We start from the raw sequence: 18753 nt of genomic DNA, 5'->3' as shown, positions 1-18753 counted from the left end.
AACGTCCTAATTTTTAAACGTTGGCACCTAAAAGGAAGAAACAAAGTAAAACACCATGTGGACCAAACAAAACATTTGCTGGCCAAATGCAGCCTGATCTGCTCTGTTTTCAACCCCTGGCACAGAATTCTCTTCCTTCATCTCTTGTGGTATTTAGAGTCTGTCAAGCATAAGAGTCATTTTTAAATCTGTTTATGCCAGAAGTCCATAAACCCTTTAAAAGCAATGGCTATATCTTATTCATTTCCAAATGATTTCAGAGCTTTGTCAAGTCTTGGGTTGTTACTATTTGGTGGATAGATGTTTCATGATTGAAGGAATAAGTGAGTGAATGAAGTTTGGCTGTCTGCTTTTTAGCTCATTACAGGTTTGAAATAACTTATTAGAATAGCACATGTGTAACACAGGAGGCTGAGGCAGGAGGATCACAAGCTGGAGGCCAGCCTCAGCAACTTAGCAAGACCCTGTCTCAAAATAAAAAAAAATTAAAAAGGGCTGGAGGTGGGGGGATGTAGCTCAGTGGTAAAGTGCCCCTGGGTTAAATTCCCAATACCAAATAAATAAATGAATAAGTAGATAAACAACAGGTCCTGTGACTCAGTTGACCAGCAGTCCTAATGGCAGCTAAATATGCCAGGTGATAGCCCAGGGGAAAAAAACGAAAATTAAAAACAAACAAACAAAAAGATTAAAAAAAAAAATCAGAAGAAAACAAACAACTATAAAAAAGTAGATGGTGGAATTAAAAAATCTCAGATGTCAAAGATCAGCCCTCTACAGCTGAACCAGCCACTGTCTCCTGGTTTCCTCTTTTGCTTCCGGTCCATCTTGCACATAGCACTCGAACTCTGTGTTATTCTGCATCTCATAAACCCAGTGTGACTCTTCATTACTTTCCAAGGTTCAGTCGAGTCTTTTGCTAGGTGGTCCTCCTGGCCCTCTTCCCTCCAAGCTTGCTAACACTTAAATTTCAGCTTTGGAGTTCAGCCAGAGACTCCATTTTCCTACTCAAAGATCCTTCCCCAAAGGCCTCTGAACTTGCTTGTTTTCTCCCTTCAATGTGCTGCTTGCTTTGGGTTCATCTCAACCTTTATTAGATCAGCCCACCCCATTCTGCTGTAACTGTGGCTCTTAGGCCAGATGTGTTTACCTGCATCATTTTATTTAATCTGCCCAACAACCTGGGAGGTGGAATGGTTATCCCACGTATAGATGAAGCAACTGAGATTTAATAAAGTGACATACTTTGCCTCTGATTTCAAGCAACAGGGGCTGGGTCAGATGGCATAGGGTTTGGAGAGGCCTCTGGGGACTTTATTTTGCAGTGAGCTGGTGCAGGGTCGGCAGAGGACAGTTCCTAGGTCCTCAGCGGAATCTGATGAGATCTTCCCTCTTCATAAAAGGGAACTCGGGGAGAGAGCCATCCCATAATAGAGCAAACTGCCAGTGGATGAGTGAGCTCCTAGCTCAGGAACGGGAATGGCCGTCTGCAGGGAATTCTTGCCCTGGTGGGGGCGTTAGACTCCACGACAAAAATCCCTTCCAGTTCTGGGTTTCTGTGATCTCATGATGTAATTAAGGTCTGAGGGATTTCAAGATAAAATTTTGTCAGTTTGTCAGAAATGTTCATTATGTTTCTAGGACAGTGCCACATACCACGGGGCCATGAGTGTATAATATAAAACATGATCGTTGCCCTCAAATTGCATATAATTAAAGAGACAGGATAATATCTGAAACAGTGAAAATATAGAAGACTGTATAACTCAGAGCTAAACTGAAGTGTGCAGACTATGCGGACAGTAAAAGTTTAGGCTGGGACAAGTCAGTCCTCTATCTTATATTTTAGGAAGGCAAGTTTCAAGAAATTTCGCAACAAGTGGATTTTTCACATTTGTGAGGAAGATAGTTCAAGTTTAGCCCAAGCGAGACCCTAGAAAATGATTTGATAATTGAGCCCCAAAAACCTTATGAAGAAGAGGCCACACAGGAATCGTTTTGATGAGCTCAGATGAACAGTGCCTGAGGCACAAAGGGAGCGGATAACCGAGGACTGTGGGTGAGGGAGAGAGACCCCATCACCGCCCCATCAGTGTGGAGGACGACAGCCCAGATAGGACGTCCCCTTTTCTGGCCCCCACTTTTCTACTTTCACTTAATTACCCATCTTCTCAGAATGTGAAATGTGCCAAGGACATTTCCCCTGGACTCAGAGGGAAAAAAAAAAAGGAAGGCCCAGGTCTGTCGGCCACATAACAGAGGAGGAGGAAGCTGAAGGACCCAGGGCCTGAGTTTGCTCCTGTTCAGAGGATTCTCAGCTGGAAAGAATGTGACACTTACTTTTTTTTTTTTGGATATTGAGGATTGAACCCAGGAGCTTTTAACCACTGAGCCACCTCCCCAGCCCTATCTTGGATTTTATTTAGAGACAGGGTCTTGCTAAGTTGCCAGGGCCTTGCTAAGTTGCTGAGACTGACTTTGAACTTGCGATCCTCCTGCCTCAACCTCCCAAGCCGCTGGGATGACAGGCGTGAACCACCACGCCCAGCTGACGGTTACCTATCAGTCAGCAAATTGTCTCTCGACACTTTCATTTCCTCACCTATAAAAACAGGCCAATGCCTGCCCGTCTACTCCATCATGTCCTAAGAATCACGCAAGATAACGTGAGCTTACCTTCCTTATCATCTCTCAAGTAAGTGCAAAGAGTTTTTACTTAAGGAAGCTTCTGAGTCAGGACAGCCTATGCTTTATGATCTCTTTTATGGTAGAATCTGAAAGGGTGGACTCAGAGAAAGGGAGCAGAAAGGTGACTAGTTGGGGGACAGCGAGGGATAGTGAAAGGGAAGATGTTGCTCAAAGATCACCAGGTTTTATTTAGACCGGAAGAGTAAGTTTCCTTGTCTATTCCACTGCATACCAAGGCTAATGTATGGCATATTTCAAAATTGCTAAGAGAAGAGATATTTTATATTCTCATTACAAAAAATGGTAAGTTGTTTCTTGAGGGGATGGATATGCTAATGAGCTTTCTACAATGTATACCTAGATCAAAACATCACACAGGTGCTGTGGCGCACGCACACTTGTAATTCCAGCGACTCAGGAGGCTTAGGCAGGAGGATCTCAAGTTCAAGGCCAGCCTCAGCAACTTAGCAAGGCTGTGTCAGAAGAAATAGAAAGGGCTGGCGATGTAGCTCGGTGGTCACTGGGTTCAATCCCCAGTAAACAGACAGATAAAACTTGAACTTTTCCAGTTTTACAACTAATGCCTTGAGTAGGTGATAAAGTTTTTTTGTTTGTTTGTTTTTGGTAAGGCATGAAGACCATTGCTAATTATTTTGTCCATGGCACGTGCTAACAATGAGGATAATGAAGACTGCCCAGCATAATGGTTAGAGCATGGGTTTTAAAGCCAGACTGCCTGGGTTTGAATCCTGGCTCCACCTCCACTTGGTAGCATTTTATTTTCAGCCTGGTTATTTAAGTTCATTCATTGTGCCTTAATTGTCTCATCTGCAAAATGGGTAGAGGGTGGTGAAGTTAAGCGAACTGTACCTGGTGCACACAGAAATATGTGTACTCAATAAATGTTAGCCACTGCTCTTATTAAAGCAATAGGGTGACAGATTTGACACACTGGGTGATAGTTGAAGAGATTTGAAGGCATTATTGTATGGTGGTTAAGAGCACAGGTTCTAGAGGCAGAGCCATGCTGAGTTCTGAGCCTTTCACTTGCTGTCTGTGTGACATTGGGTGAGGTACTTGACCTCTCTGAACTGTGGTGTTCTCATCTACAAAACAGAATACAATCGTCTCTCCCTATCTGTGGGCAGTGTGTTCCAGGACCCCGTCAGATACCCAAATTGATGGCTGCTCAGTCCCTTATATAAAATGGTATTGTGTTGGCATAGAACCTATGTTGTACTTTAGATCATCTCTAAATAACTAATACCTAATATAACATAAATGTTGTTGTAGTCTCTTGTTGAGGGAATAATGGTGAGAAGAAGTCTGTACGTGTTCACTACAGTTTTTATTTCCTAAATATTTTCACCCCACGGTTGGTAGAGTCCATGGAGGCAGAACCCACTGTCCAGAGACCCGGTGGTCATAATCCTTACATCACAGAATTCTTGGGAGGATGGAGTGAAATTATGGGTTTGCAAAGCTCAGGCTGGCGCTGTCTGCAGTAGGGGCTCCACATGCTGCCACTTTAGATGCTGACCAGCACCAGGCTCTGCCTGTGCTGTCTCCATGCACGTGTGTCACCCAAGCAACGAAACCTCTGCCTGGCCCATTCAAGAGTCTTTGAACTTGACTCTGGCCTGGTTTTCTAGCCTTCTCTCTCCCCCGGCCTTGTAGATAGGCAACATTTCACTCAAATTTAATTATTTATATTACTTGCTGTCCCCACATTCATGTCTCTGTTTTTTCTGTCTGCTGTGCCTTCTCAGTCTCCTCTTGCATGTCACAAAGTCCTACCTTGTTCAAAGACTTTTCTGCATGAAGCCCCTTCCTTTGAATCTTTTTTGTTGGTACGAGGGATTGAATCCAAGGGCACTGAACCATTGAGCCACATCCTCAGCCCTTTTTATTTTTAATTTAGAGACAGGGTCTCACTAAGTTGCTGAGGACCTTACTAAGTTGCTGAGGCTGGCTTTGAACTTGTGATCCTTCTGCTTCAGCCTCTCAAGCTGCTGGGATTACAGGCATGTGCCACTATCCGGCTAAAGTCCTTGATTTTAAAATACCATTATCTTGCCTGTCAATAAGAAAGCAAGCAAATGCTATCAGTTAAATTGATGTATCATCAATTATCATATACATATTCCAAACTCAGAGATGCTAAAATGTGAAAAAATGTATGCCTTAAACCGTACACACGGTGGCACATGTCTGTCATCCCAACAATGTGGGTGGCTGAGGCAGGAGGATTGCAAGTTTAAGGCCAGCCCTTCAGCTCAGCAAATTAGCAAGACCCTGTCTGAAAAAATAGAAAGGGCTCAGTGGTTAAGCAGCCCTGTGTTCAGTCCCTGGTACCAAAAGAAAAGAAGGTCTTCGCCTGGATGAATCGTTCTTGGTGAAGGTGTCTGATTCACACCTTTCCCCTTATGGTAGTTTCCTTGAGGGCGGGGGAGGGGGTGCGGCTCTGAGCTGCTCATCTTCTATCCACTGTTGCCTAGCAACAGAGGCACTCAGTAAATATCAGAGTGGACTTCCTAGCCTTCATACCTTCTCCCAGGGTGTGTGGCCTTTACGGTGGCATTGGAAGAGTTAGCGCCCTTTACAGTTGACTCTGAATCATTTCTGGCGTGTGGTTCCTGGACCAGAGGAAACTGGGACACAGAGCCGACAGCAGAGGGCTGTTGACGGCGTGGGCTGCCAGGGTGTGGTGGTTGAATGGAATTTGCAGCCAAATGCAATTCTTAGCCATTATTTTTCTCCCCGATGCGCACGCAGTGTTTTCCTAATGGAAACACAGTTGGCTTTCCTGGCCATTAGCAGACCTCCTCGTTTTGGTTGCTAATTGTCTTTTTGTCTTGTCTCTGATTTAGTGTCTATGACCTTGCATTTAAGCCCGATGGAACGCAACTGATCCTGGCTGCAGGAAACAGATTACTGGTAGGATTTTGTCTGGGCTTCCTTTTTAAGTGTTTTCCCCACCCTCTTAGAAGTCCTCTGAAATTGGACCCTCCCTCCTATTTTTGGAGATAAAAAAAGGCAAGGATGGAAAAATCAGTCGTGGCTTGTTAATAGAGAAGGAAATGTGCTATTCAAAACAGGTAAGTAAACTGGGATCAGATAGGAACTTGTGAACCGTGCTTCCTCAGGAGTTATTCCTCTGTCCCTTTTTGCTTTGAGATGCCCACGAAAGAGGCGAAGGCCATTCATCAAAATGCTTTTGAAACAGGGCGGGTGTCAGTTCCTATTTTGTCCCCTGGAAAAATTCAAGCAGCAGGACTGAAGGTGCTCCCTCCACGAGGGACCAGATAGCCTGACCCCAACTTTTCGGCAGCGGCCCACCTAAGCAGTTCCATATGGCGGCCGTCCTATTTTTCATATTTTCAAAGGACATAGGCTCCCTCTGGAGCCTATCCCAGTGTAGAAAAGTAATCTTCAGAGAATTCACTCTGTTTGACCTAAAAACCTCGGTGATCTCCCTTCCTGCTACGTCAGCCCACTTCCCCTGCTCTGTGGTCTCCAGATAGGCGGGCTGGCTGATGTCCGTTCTCTGTGTGGTAACGGCATGATCTTTAAACCGTGGGCACATTGTTCTGCAGGCTGCTTCTCGCCAGGGTAAACAATCCAGAGCCTTGGAGCTCTCCCTTACGGATTAGCTTCTCCAGTACGCCGACCATTTTGGACAGTGTTGCCCTGATCTTCATGGTGTGTTTTTATATCTCTCCATCGCATGTATGCTATAACATATCCGAAATCCATATCACCGCTGGGCTTGGTGACACTCCCTCCTGCTTGCAAAGCCAGGGTTCAGGGCTCTGACTTTTAAACTCTTAGTAACAAATAGGAAACCTCTCTCTATGGTGCTGGTATTACAGGGCCGAGTTAGCACTAAAATTTAACCTTGTTGGAAGCCGGCTGTTTATCCGCGTTGGCTTTATGTAGAAGGGCCTGCCCTCATGTCATTATCCAGGTTCGCCTCAGAATGAGGGAAGTTTGTGGAGAAGTTCCATGGAGTGGATCACCGTGTCCCTGGTCGCACACAGCTTAGCCTCAGGACCCCCACTTCCTGGTCACCCGTGGCTATGTCGTATTCTTCCTGGTTTCGCAGTGTGGTTTTTATTTCATATGCTTTAGCATGTTGACAACGTTTTACTACAAACACAAATGTCACAGCAGCAACCCTGCAGGAGTTCTGAATAATAGGTACCACCGAGGTGACGGGCACGTCTGTGTCTTTTTCTCCACAAGGTCTATGACACCTCCGATGGCACCTTGGTTCAGCCCCTCAAGGGACACAAAGACACCGTGTACTGCGTGGCCTACGCAAAGGATGGTAAGCGGCTGCTGCAGGTCCCGCTCTCTGGAATGGCCTCAGAGCTGCCCATTTTTCTCTGTGGTGACTGTTTATTTTTAAAATGTGGCTTGCAGATCGGAAGGCAGTACAGCTGTGTGGAGTTGCATTCCCCATGTGATGCACAAGTGTGTCTTGCAGGCCATCCAGGCTGGAGGCACTGTCCAAGGTGCTCGAGGGCTCGAGCCACCTCAGAACAAGCCAGACAGAATGGCCTGTGGGACCTCTGTCCTGGGGGGCGGGGACAGGACATGAGGGAAGACACAATGAACATAGTGAATTAAGGGTAAATTAAGCAGTGCCATTATGTAGGCACTAAGCGTATGGAAGAAGAAGAGGTGGGATGAGGGGGACCCCCAGAGGCAGAGGGGCAGGGTGCCTGAGTGAGTCGGGTGGTGAGGGAGAGCTCATTTGGATGGGGACAGGTGAGCAAAGACGGGGCCCAAGACTCTAGGCATCTGGAGGAGAGAGGCCTTGTGAGGCAAGAGCCCCTGCAAGTGTGTACCCTGAACGGGGACAGCCAGCGGCAAGAGTGGGGGATGCCGGGAGCGAGGTAGCTGTGGTGGGGCACCTGGATCACGTGGGCAGCTCAAGGGCTTCGGCTTGGATCTTGGTGAAAATGGAGACGCACTGAGAGGTTCTGAGCAGACGGGGTCCTGATCCAACCTGCATTCTAAAAGCCTCCCTCCAGCTGCTGTATTGGAAATAACCTGCAGAGAAGAGGCCCGGGACAGGGAGACCGTGAGAAGACGTCTCCCAGGCCAGGGGCGGCAGTGGCTCAGGCCCTTTGGGAGGCCAAGGAAGTAGTGGGGAGTAATCAGGTAGTTTTTCTCCTTGTGCTGGGGCTCAAACCTCAGACTTGAATGCCAGGCAAGTGCTCTGCCCTGAGCCACATCCCCAGCCCAATGTGAGAAGTAACCAGATTCTGAATATATTTTGAGGGTGAAGCCAATAGAATTGCGTGACAAATTGGATGTGGGATGTAAAGAAGGGGGAGGCAGGCTGACTCCACGATTTTTCAGTTTAGTTATTGTTTTGTTTTTGGTACCGGGGATTGAACCCAGGGGTACTTAATTACCAAGCCACATCCCCAGCCCTTTTTATATTTTATTTAGAGACAGGGTCTTGCTGAGTTGCTTAGGGGTCTCATTAAGCTGCTGAGACAACCTCCAACTTGCAATCCTCCTGCCTCAGCCTCCCGAGCCACTGGGATGACAGGCTACAACTAGTTTTTTTTTTGTTGGGGGGATACTGGGGATTGAACCCAGGGGTACTTGATCACCGAGCCACATCCCCAGTTCTTTTTACATTTTATTTGGAGACAGGGTCTCACTAAGTTGCTTAGGGCCTTGCTAGGTTGCTGAGTCTGGCCTTGGACTTATGATCCTCCTGCCTCAGCCTCCAGAGCCTCTGGGATTACAGGCACAAGCCGCTGCCCCTGGCGACTCCAGGGTATGTGCATGTTGTTGGCCCTCAGTCACCTGTGTGGGGTGTGCTGGCGAGGGCAGGTTTGGAGCCAAGCATGCTGACTCCAGAGTGCGGTCTCCCAGTACTGTGAGATGCAGGAGAGGGCAGGTTGCCCAGTGGTGGCGTGTGTGCTTGGCGTGCACAGGGCCCTGGTATTTGATCCCTTGCACCAAAAAAAAAACAAAAAAAAAAAAAAAGAGAGAGAGAAGAGGGTAACAGTTATCTTAAAAAACTAGTTTTCTAAGAAATGCTCTCTGGGAAATGCTGATTTAATATGAATGTGACAATTTTATTTTTAAAAAACACTTTTTTAGGCAAGCGGTTTGCCTCTGGATCAGCTGATAAAAGCGTTATTATCTGGACATCAAAACTGGAAGGCATTCTGAAGTACACGTAAGTGACCCACCATTTAAGTATGCAGTATTATTAGTTTGACTCATTATTGTAGCAAAAACCCTTAGAAAAGATGTAAAGGTGACCTTTTTTTTTTTTTTTAATCTGCAATGAACTTGAAACGACCTTGGTGTGAATGGGCAGTGAAGTCATACTCACGAGCGTGGCCGTCTGGGCCGGGTGTTTACATATGACATGTTCACTTAATCCATCATCACAGATGCCACCTCAGCCCCAGCCTGTCCTCTTCCAGTGCCCCACCTCAGGGAATGGCTTCTCATCCCCCCAGCGCCACAAGCCAGAGACTTGGGGCCAGTGTGCTCCAGGCCTCCTGCCCCATTGCCTCGCTCGGTAGCCCCTTCTTAGCCCGCAGGTCTAAGGCTCAGGTGGCACTGCCCCGGCAAACTCTTTCCTGCTTGTCTAGACTCAGGCAGGTCTCCCCAGTGGCATTTCATGCCAATGTAGTTTTATGATGTCACCCGTCAGCCTATGAGCTCCAGGAGGGCACAGACTCTGGTTTTGCTCACTCTTATCTTTCTGGTGCCTAGTACAGTACCTGGTCCACAATAAGTACTCAAGCAATTTTCTTTTTTTAATCATGGTACCATCTTTTTTTTTTCTGCTATTGGGAATTGAACCCAGGGGCGCTTACACTGAACCACATCCCCATACACTGAGCTGCTTTTTTTTTTTAATATATTTTTTAGTTGTTGATGGACCTTTATTTTCTTTATTTATATGCAGTGCTGAGAATCAAATCCAGTGCCTCACATATGCTAGGCAAGTGCTCTACCACTGAGCCACAGCGCCAGCTCCCCTTTTTTGTATGTTATTTAGAGACAGGGTCTCGCCGAGTTGCTTAGGGCCTCTCTAAGTTGCTGAGGCTGGCTTTGAACTCGCGATCCTCCTGCCTCAGCCTCCTGAGCTGCTGGGATGACAGGTGTGCATCACTGTGCCCAGGAAAGTGTACCCTCTTCACCCTGGGTGCAGTGTACAGCTGGGCGGCGTGTGCAGCACATTCACCTTGTTACGCAACCAATCTCCAAAAGTCTTTTCTTGTTGGAAAACCTGAACTCTATACCTTTGCCCTTCCCTCGGCCTCAGAAGGCACCTTTCTACTTTTTGTGTCTGTGAATTTGGCTAGGCGGGTACCCTGTGTGAGTGGGGTCACACAGGATTTGGCCTATTATAATTGAGTTATTTCACTTAGCGTAATGTCCTCAAGCTTCATCTATGTGGTAGCACGTGTCAGAATTTCCTTCCTTTTTAAGGGTGAGTAACATGCTGTTCTGTGTGTGCGCATGTGCGCGTGCGCCATTTTGCTATTTTGTTTTGTCCATCTGTTGGCGGACACTCGGATCGCACCCAGCTCTTGGCTCTTGTGAGCGCTGCTGCTCTCGACATGGGTGCACAAATGGACAATTTTCAGATGAGAACCTGAGCCGAGGGTGGAAGTCCAATGTCACGCGGACGGAACAAGTCTGGGGCCGAGATGCCTTGTGTGGTACGGGGCGCCCTCCATTTTCCTGGTCCTCTCAGGCCTTGCCATGTTGCCAGACCTTGGTCGGCAAGGTCTTCATTGCATCTCTGTCCTGTGCTTGCAGGCCACCACAGAATGCTAAGAGGGACAGTCACAGGTGAAGCCCTTCCTTCGTTTTCCTGCCCCCAGGCTGGTGCTTTATGTCCTCATCTCATCAACCCAGTAGTCCTGGGGGAGGCGGTGAGGGGCGTTCCGAGAAGGGGCACCAGTCCCTGTGCTGTTGGTGGATCATTTGCAGCGGAGCTTGTGACATGCGGTCTGAGGCTTCGGGCTCGTGGTTCCCATCCTTCGTGGTCACCCAAGGCGTCCGTGGCTTGCTGTATATCAACCTCCAGCTGTTTCCTTTCCAGGCACAATGATTCTGTGCAGTGCGTCTCCTACAACCCCATCACACACCAGCTGGCGTCTTGCTCCTCCAACGACTTTGGTAGGTTCTGATTTCCAGTGTCTTGTCCTGGAATAACTGGGACTCTGAGCCCCACGTGCTGAAATCCGTCCATCACTCTCACGGTCATCCGTGACTGTGACTGAGCGTCAGTACCACTTCTCCAACTTGGGCAGCGGGGGGGAGGCTGGCAGTTATTGTTTAAGCTGTGTCAAAACCAAGGCCGAGGATGAGGACGACCTTGAGCCTGGTGAGACTTCAGAGATGGCGAGAAAGGCCCCAGGCAAGGGCCTGCTGAAGGCACAGCACGACTTGCTGTGGCCGCCCTGGCAGGGACAGTCCTGCCCACCCTCCTTTGTGCTCACCTTGTAGGTAGAAAGCTCTTCACTGTGTCAAGGGTGGTGCCATCGTGACTGTCCGCGTGACTGTGCTTCCTGAGGGCTGAAGGCCCTGGGGACATCACGCGGGGACTGGGGTGGCAGTGGCACAGAGGAGGTGTCAGTGTTACGTGCAAGGAGGGAGGGGGCCCATGAGCTATCTCCATTAAAGGTCGATTCTGGGTTTCCGCTCCTCAGCGTCTCTGTGCCGAGAGATAGTGGGACAGTGGAACAGCCAGGGGACAGGGAGCCAGAGGCCCAATCCCTCTCAGCATTTCAGGGCCTTTATCTTAAAGGAACATGTGACCCACCCTGTCTGTCTCACTGATAGAGTTCTGAGGTTCAAAAGAGAGAGTGTGGCTGAGCACTTGTATAAATAAGCAGGGGAGGGACATTTGAATGGTGAAGCCTGTTCTTCCTGTGAGGCACTGGTCTCTGGGCTTACTTTGAGCAGATTAAAAAGGTAAACTAGAATCCCTCTCCTCAAGCTTGTGGTCTTGGAGGAAGGTAGAATTTGTGAAAAAAAAAAAAATCTTATTAGTAAAAATAATATTTGCTGAACGCTTGCTACGTGCCAGGCACTGCCTGCAGGTTAAGGGCGAATTCCAGGTTGGGCTGTGTGACGATCCCCAAGGCCAGGTTTTATTCTCATTCCCATTCTGCTGATGAAAAGGAACTGGGGCTTAGGGTGGTTCTGTGGTCGCTGGAGGTCACTCAGGGGTAAGTGGAGGAGCCAGGGCGTGGACCAGGATAATGGACGCATCTAGAACCTGCTCTGGTGAGCGCTTGAGGGCAGGTTCCCTCCAGCTGGAGGCCCCACACAGGCTCAGTGGAGCAGCTAGAACCTGCACAGGTGGGAGTGTGGCGGGGGGCATCCTGGACTAGGGGGAAGCGGGTAAAAATAACATGTTGAGCTTTGCACCTGGCTGCGTAGCGTACACACATCTGGGCACTCAATTTCCCTTTTGATCACGCTTCACGGCTCAGGCTGGGAGTAGAATTTGCTTATGTTGTCTGAAGATGGCCCTGTTGTGGGGCACTGAGCCAGGGCATTTGAGGCCAGAGGCGAGCAAGCCCAAGGTGTTGAGGGTCCCAAGAATGAGGCCTCGTGCTATGGCGGAGGCCTGGGAGAGAAAACGGATTCTCAGCGTCAATCACCACTTTATTTACCTAATTTTTGCAGCACTGGGGATTGAACCCAGGGATTGCTCTGCCACAGAGCTACATCTCCAGCTCTTTCTTTCTTTCTTTCTTTCTTTCTTTCTTTCTTTCTTTATTTATTTTGCAGTGCTGGGGTTTGAACCCAGCGCCTTGTGCTTGCGGAGGCAAGCACTCTACCAACTGAGCTATCTCCCCATCCCTCTTTATTTTTTATATCAAGACAGGGTCTTGATAAGTTGCCCAGGCTGACCTGACTTGTGATCCTCCTGCCTTGGGCCTCCAGCAGCTAGAATGACAGGCGTGTGCCCCTCACCAGCATTCATCACTTGAAATGCTAAGCTGTGCTCTGGTGGCAGTGTCCTAGTTCGTTCCTTTGAGACTTTAGTCACAGACAAATTGGCTAGAACTTCACTAATGCATCTTCTTTTTTTCTTTTGAAATAATTATAGATTCTCAGTAAGTTGCAAAGATAGTATCAGGTGGTCTCACGCATGCTTCATCCCATTTCTCCAGTGGACACATCTTATGTAACTTTTGTACCAAAACCAGGAAACTGGGACAGGCATAATGTGTATATATAGCTGTCTTTGTGGGGTGGGCTACTGTGAACTGAACCCAGGGTCCCTTTACCACCCAGCTTCACCCCTCGTCCTTCCTATTTTTTATTTGGAGACAAGGTCTCGCCAAGCTGCTGGGAGTCTCGCTAAGTTGCCCAGGCTGGACTTGAACTTGTGATCCTCTTGCCTCAGCCCCCCGAGTTGCTGGGATTACAGACCACCTTGCCCAGCTAGCTCTGTCATTTTTATCACATTTTGATACCCATCACTGTGACACAGAACGATTCCATCACCACACAGATACCCCATATCACCGACTCCCCCTTCTTACCTCCTGTTGCTCCCAAGCTTTTGTAGCCACGCATCTATTCCCAGTTCTATAATTTTGCATTCATGAATGTTACATAAGTGGAATCATGTGGGGCTGGGGTTGTAGCTCAGTGGTAGAGCACTTGCCTAGCACACGTGAGGCCCTGGATTCGATCCTCAGCACCACATAAAAATAACCAAAATAAAGTTATTGTGTCCATCTACAAGTAAAAAAAAAAAAACTTTAAAGAAATAAATGGAATCATGTGGTCTCTGACCTGTTGAGGTTGGCTTTTTTCACTTGGCATAAAACGCTGGAGAGCCTCTCAATTGTCTTGTGGGTCAACAGTTTATTCCTTTTCATTGCTGGGTAGTGTTCTGACCAATGGGTCTTTTCTCCTACCGCACATCACAGGGCTGTGGTCTCCTGAACAGAAGTCTGTCTCCAAGCACAAATCAAGCAACAGGGTCACCTGCTGCAGGTACGTCAAGGGCGACTGAAAGATAAGACTATGTCCCTTCATCTCTCAAATCAAGACACGGGGTTGGTTTGTAGGGTGCTCTTGGTGTGGGAGGGGATGGAAATGGGGAGCAGAACGTGGGGGTCTGCGCAGGAATACAGGCACGAGCTGAGGTCTGTTCAAAGAGCTGTGGGGACTCAGGAAGAGATGCCATTGCCTTCACGTGTCACCGCCGATCCCAGAAACAAGTGGGAGCTGCAGCCTGGTCCTCAGATTTTCTATTGGGAATAAGCAGGAATGGCAGGACAAGGGCCCAGCTGCGGCACCTCCTCATGCCTGATTTCAAACCAAGGCCCCCTCCTCCCTGGGCTTACCTTCTGTGTGTTCCTGTCCCTCTCCCTGAGTCCTTTGTCGATTGTGTCCACAGCTGGACAAATGATGGTCAGTACCTGGCTCTGGGGATGTTCAACGGCGTCATCAGCATCCGGAACAAAAACGGCGAGGAGAAAGTGAAGATCCAGCGGCCAGGGGGCTCCCTCTCCCCAGTTTGGTCTATTTGCTGGAACCCTTCAAGGTACCCTCACGGCTGCCCCCCTTCCAGGACAGACGGCACTGGGAAGGATGCTTTCCCAGCAGGCTGAGTGCCTTGTCTTCTGACCTCTCCATAGAGCGAAGGTCTTAGCCCAGTAGGCTGAGTGGTTTGGAACCAATTCCATTTACCTAGAATTTTCAAAGCACCTGGCTTGAGTTTGGGAAAGGATCCCAGAGATGAAGCTAAGCAGATGAGCGACGCAGGCCAGCCCAGAGTGTGTGTGCGTGTTTGTGTGTGTGTACACACGCATGCCCGAGTGTGTGCCTGGTGTGTGAGCAACCCAGGAAGGCCACTTCCTTATGAGCTGATTGCTGAGATCGTTGCTGTGGCTGTTTTTCTCTTTTCCCTTTTGCCATTCTTCTCTCCAACTTTGGGCAGAGTATGTGCCCACCTGTTGATTAATAGCCTTTTCATGAGCCTAGGTTTTTTTTTCGACCTAAATGTGTCCCTAAAACCTAGACATCTGTAGACCATTGGTATCTACCTTATCAAACCTTACATACACTTCCTTTCCAAGCTGATGTGTCCCTAAAACCTAGATTAAGTCTAAATGTGTCCCTAAAACCTAGAGATCTGCAGACCATTGGCATCTACCTTATCAAGCCTTACACACACTTCCTTTCCATGCCGATGTGACATGGAGGGTGGACTAATAGCTTTAGAGGCTCTTGGTATAAACCCAGAATGTTGTTAAACCATCAAGACCCCCCCAGAGTCCTCGAAGGTAAATTAAAGAACTTGATTGTTTAGCAGCTGAGTGTCATTTTACAGGTGGGTACCTGCTTGATTCAGGAGGCTCTTGAATTCTGTTGCCTGTGTACACAGCTTACTCTGCCTCTTCCTGAATGGTCTTGTCCAGCCCGGGCTGTACGAGGTGTGTTGAATGCCGTCAGAGGCCATTAGCCTACCCCAGAGTTCCTGCTGTTTGATTTTGTGGCCACAGATGACTTTGTGGCTTCCACCTCGCATTTTTAATTCATGAGCAGCAGGATGCCCAGGGTACCTGGTGGCCGTCCTTTTCCGGGTAGGGTCCAGGGGCTCCTTGACAGGTTTGGGAATGATGGCTTTAGTGCAGTCCTGGGCCATGTGACTGTGAGCAACCACTTACTGTCTGCAGCCGGTGGGAGAATTTCTGGATGAACAAAGAGGACGAGGACCCTGAGGATGTCATTGTCAGCAGATATTTTCAGGAAATTCCTTCCACTCTGAAGTCAACAGTGTACAGTAGTCAGGGTAGTGAGGCAGAGGAGGAGGAGCCAGAGGAAGAGGACAACAGTCACAGGGACGCCAAGCCGTGAGTGTGTCCCAAGAAGCAACAACCCTCCTTGGAAGGGCCCAGGCCTCGGGCAGTCCAGCCGGGGCGATGCTGCGGTTGCGCTCCTCGGCCGAGGGAGCAGAGCAGAGGCCAGGGGGAGTCTTTTGGGCAAGCTTCACCAGCAAGGGGAACACACACAGAGAACTCGTATGTGAGTTATAACGTGATCCTTTAAGAAACTAGGAAATATAGAAAAATGCAGAGCAGAGATTTCAACCTTTCGGTAAAACCCCATGCCTTGAAGAAACCTCCATTAGCATTTTAGTGAATTTCCCTTTAGTCGTTATGTGTTCATATAATTAGCAAAGTCATATCCTGCTTCTCATTTTTCTTAACATCATAGAAGGAACACTTTCTAATGACATTAAAAATCCTTTGAGCCTGGTAGGTTGGCGCTTGCCTGTATTCTCAGTGGCTCAGGAGGCTGAGGCAGGACGATTGCGAGTTTGAGGCCAGCTTCAGCAACTTAGTTAGGACCTAAGCAACTTAGTGAGACCCCATCTCCAAGTAAAAAATAAAAAGGGCTAGGGACGTGGCTCAGTGGCTAAGCACCTCTGGGTTCAGGCTTCAGTACTGGAAAAAAGAATCCTTTGAAAAATATCATTTTTAATATCTGCGTAGTATCCCTGTGTGGATGTCTCATAATTTGTTTAATACTTCTTCCATTACTGGACACATTTCTTGGCCTGTTCCCACACTGTACCTCACCTTGCATTGGCTAAGACACCCATCAGAGAGGAAGCCCTTAACTTCCCGAAGTCCTCACCCTTAACTTCCCGAAGTCCTCACCCACCAATCCTGGCAGTCTGGCATTTTTTCTTCTGGTCCATGGGAATTCCCTGTGGGGAAAGCAGGGGCAGCAGAGTAGCGGGCAGCCAGATGTTCTGCTTGGGCAGTGCTGGTCTAGATCGAGACTTGCCACACCGCATCTGAGGTGCTTGAGGTTCTTCGAAAGAATCCCAGGGTCATGGAACAAAGAAAGGAGCGAGGGTGGGCTTCAGGTCGCCATCCGTGCCTCAGCCCGAGCAGCCCCTTTTATAGTTGAAGTTGAGGGTGTGTTTCGGTCAGGGAAGGTTTGAAATGTACCCACTCACAGGGACAGAGCCCAGCCCGCAGCCATATGGGACCTTCCCCGTGGGTTGGGCTCCTGGGTTGTGTTTGAATTTCAGTGCTGGCCACACAGAGTTCACCTGCAAATCCCTTCCTGCTAACACCCCTCTCCACTTCTCTTTTTTTCCCTTTTGTTCTGAATTAGTACCCATGACGTTTTCCACTCTGTCACTTTGGGCTGGATTTTTTCAAACAAGGCCTGCAGATCTCATAACACTGCCAGGTGACTGTCAGGCCCTGGGCTCAGAAAAACTGGAATTAGTACAGGTGGTAACTTTCGCTGGATTAAGACCCACCCAGCCTTAAAGACTGTAACTCCTCTCTCTCGAATTGGATTCCCAGGCAGCCCACTCCCCAGCTCAGCAGAGGCTAGTCCTGCAGCCCCAGTCCCCTGGCACTGATCCCCAAAGAGCTCAGTCACAAAACAGTTCTTGGTCTCAGAAAGTCTACTACCCTTTTTATAATTAGATCCTAAGCCAGATATGGTGGTGCACACCTGTAATCCTAGCAATTATGGAGGCCAAGGCAGGAGGATCGTGAATTGAAGGCCAGCCTGAGCAACAGAGTTGAGACCCTGTCTCAAAAAAGAAGAAATAAAATCCAGTAAGAAGTCATTGCATCTGTGTAAGGTGCAAGAGAACCTGGTTTTAGGTATTAATTTTCTCTCTTCAGGAAGTGCAAGTCAGTTTTGCTTCTGTTTATTAAAAATCAGGTAGTCTGTGCCTTCTCATGGCCAAAGATGGCCAGCTCTCTCCCCCTATTTTATAGCACATATGAGAAAAGTGCTCTTGGATCTGTAACCTTGCTCTTTCTTAGTGTTGCTCCCCGAGACGCTCTTCTGCCACTGTGGCAGTGTCCCAGCCCCATCAGCAGTGATAGCAGACCCCAGGAGGGCCAACCAGCTGATGAATGGACTGAGCCCGATCACAACCGTGGGCCTCAGTGAAACCGTAATGGCGCTGGCGCCCTGACAGCCTGGCCGGGGCTTTCTTCTTCCTGTTGTTTGCTAAGCTCTCAGGGCTGCACTCGTCAGCAGTCCATGACCCCTCATAACCTCTTTTGTCTTCTGTTGATTAGAGAGGAACATAATGACATCCTGGCTGTAGCTGACTGGGGACAGAAACTTTCCTTCTACCAACTGAGTGGAAAACAGGTATGTAGGTCTCTGCAAACCCAGCCATGGGCACGCCCATTCTAGTATATTTGCACTTTCTGTGATTGCATTATCATTAATTATGCATGACTGTCATTAGCTTCTGCTTATTAAGCACCACTGTGATACCAGGTGTTATACTTAGTGCTTTGCTGACCTTATCTCGCTTAATTCTTATCCAACTCCTTTTTTCTGTTGTTGTTGCATGCAATTTCTTTTTAATTTGTTCTTTTTAGTTGCACATGACAGTAGAATGTATTTTGCCTGCTATTCATACATAGAATATAACTTATTCTATTTAGGATCCCACTCTTGTGGTTGTACATGATGTGGAGTTACCCCGATTGTATATACACACACAGGCTAGGGAAGTAATGACCGATTAATTCTACTTTCTTTCCTATTCCCCTCCCGCCTCCCTTCCCTTTGTTTCCCTTTGTCTTATCCAATGGATTTCTATTCTCCCCTCCCTACCCTCCCTTGTTTTGGGTTAGCATGCACAAATCAGAGAGAGCATTCAGCCATGGTTTTTTGGGATTGGCTTATTTCACTTAGCATGACATTCTCTAGTTCCATCCTTTTACTGGCAAATGCCATAATTTCATTCTTCTTTAAGACTGAGTAATATTCCATTGTGTATATGTGTCACATTTTCTTTATCCATTCATCCATTGAGGGACACCTAGGTTGTTTCCATAGCTTGGCTATTTTGAGTTGAGCTGCTATAAACATGGATGTGGCTGCATTAAGATCTACTTTTTAGAAATAAGTAGACCAAGACCAGAGCAGTGAAATATTATGCCCAAGATCCCACACAGCTGGAAAGTAGTGGAGCCTGACACTGAAACTTAGATTGGTTTGAATTTAAAGTCTATCTCTTGGGACTCAGTGGTAGAG

The 18753-nt window shown here is 47.9% G+C and overlaps 1 protein-coding gene across 10 annotated transcripts in view; it reads left to right on the top strand.

Annotated features, from left to right (window-relative positions):
• Ift122 (intraflagellar transport 122) overlaps positions 1–18753 on the top strand; it is a 62057-nt gene that overhangs the window by 2080 nt on the left and 41224 nt on the right. For 5 of the 10 annotated variants that reach the window (XR_007106268.1, XM_047534673.1, XM_047534674.1 and 2 more), the window contains exons 2-10: positions 5559–5625; positions 6934–7018; positions 8818–8896; positions 10787–10863; positions 13641–13707; positions 14114–14260; positions 15396–15572; positions 16849–16926; positions 17781–17856. Coding sequence is in view for 9 of the 10 variants with exons in the window: in XM_047534673.1 (XP_047390629.1) it covers positions 5559–5625; positions 6934–7018; positions 8818–8896; positions 10787–10863; positions 13641–13707; positions 14114–14260; positions 15396–15572; positions 16849–16926; positions 17781–17856 (853 nt within the window). In the remaining variant the exon portion in view is untranslated. The remainder of the gene's footprint in view (positions 1–5558; positions 5626–6933; positions 7019–8817; positions 8897–10786; positions 10864–13640; positions 13708–14113; positions 14261–15395; positions 15573–16848; positions 16927–17780; positions 17857–18753) is intronic. The other 5 variants (XM_047534679.1, XM_047534678.1, XM_047534677.1 and 2 more) reach the window with 2 other exon arrangements.

Source organism: Sciurus carolinensis, chromosome 19 (genome assembly GCF_902686445.1).
Source record: "Sciurus carolinensis chromosome 19, mSciCar1.2, whole genome shotgun sequence".
NCBI classification, from domain to species: domain Eukaryota; kingdom Metazoa; phylum Chordata; class Mammalia; order Rodentia; family Sciuridae; genus Sciurus; species Sciurus carolinensis.
The sequence above is the reverse complement of the archived record's forward strand: the minus strand, read 5'-3'. Positions and strand labels throughout refer to the sequence as shown.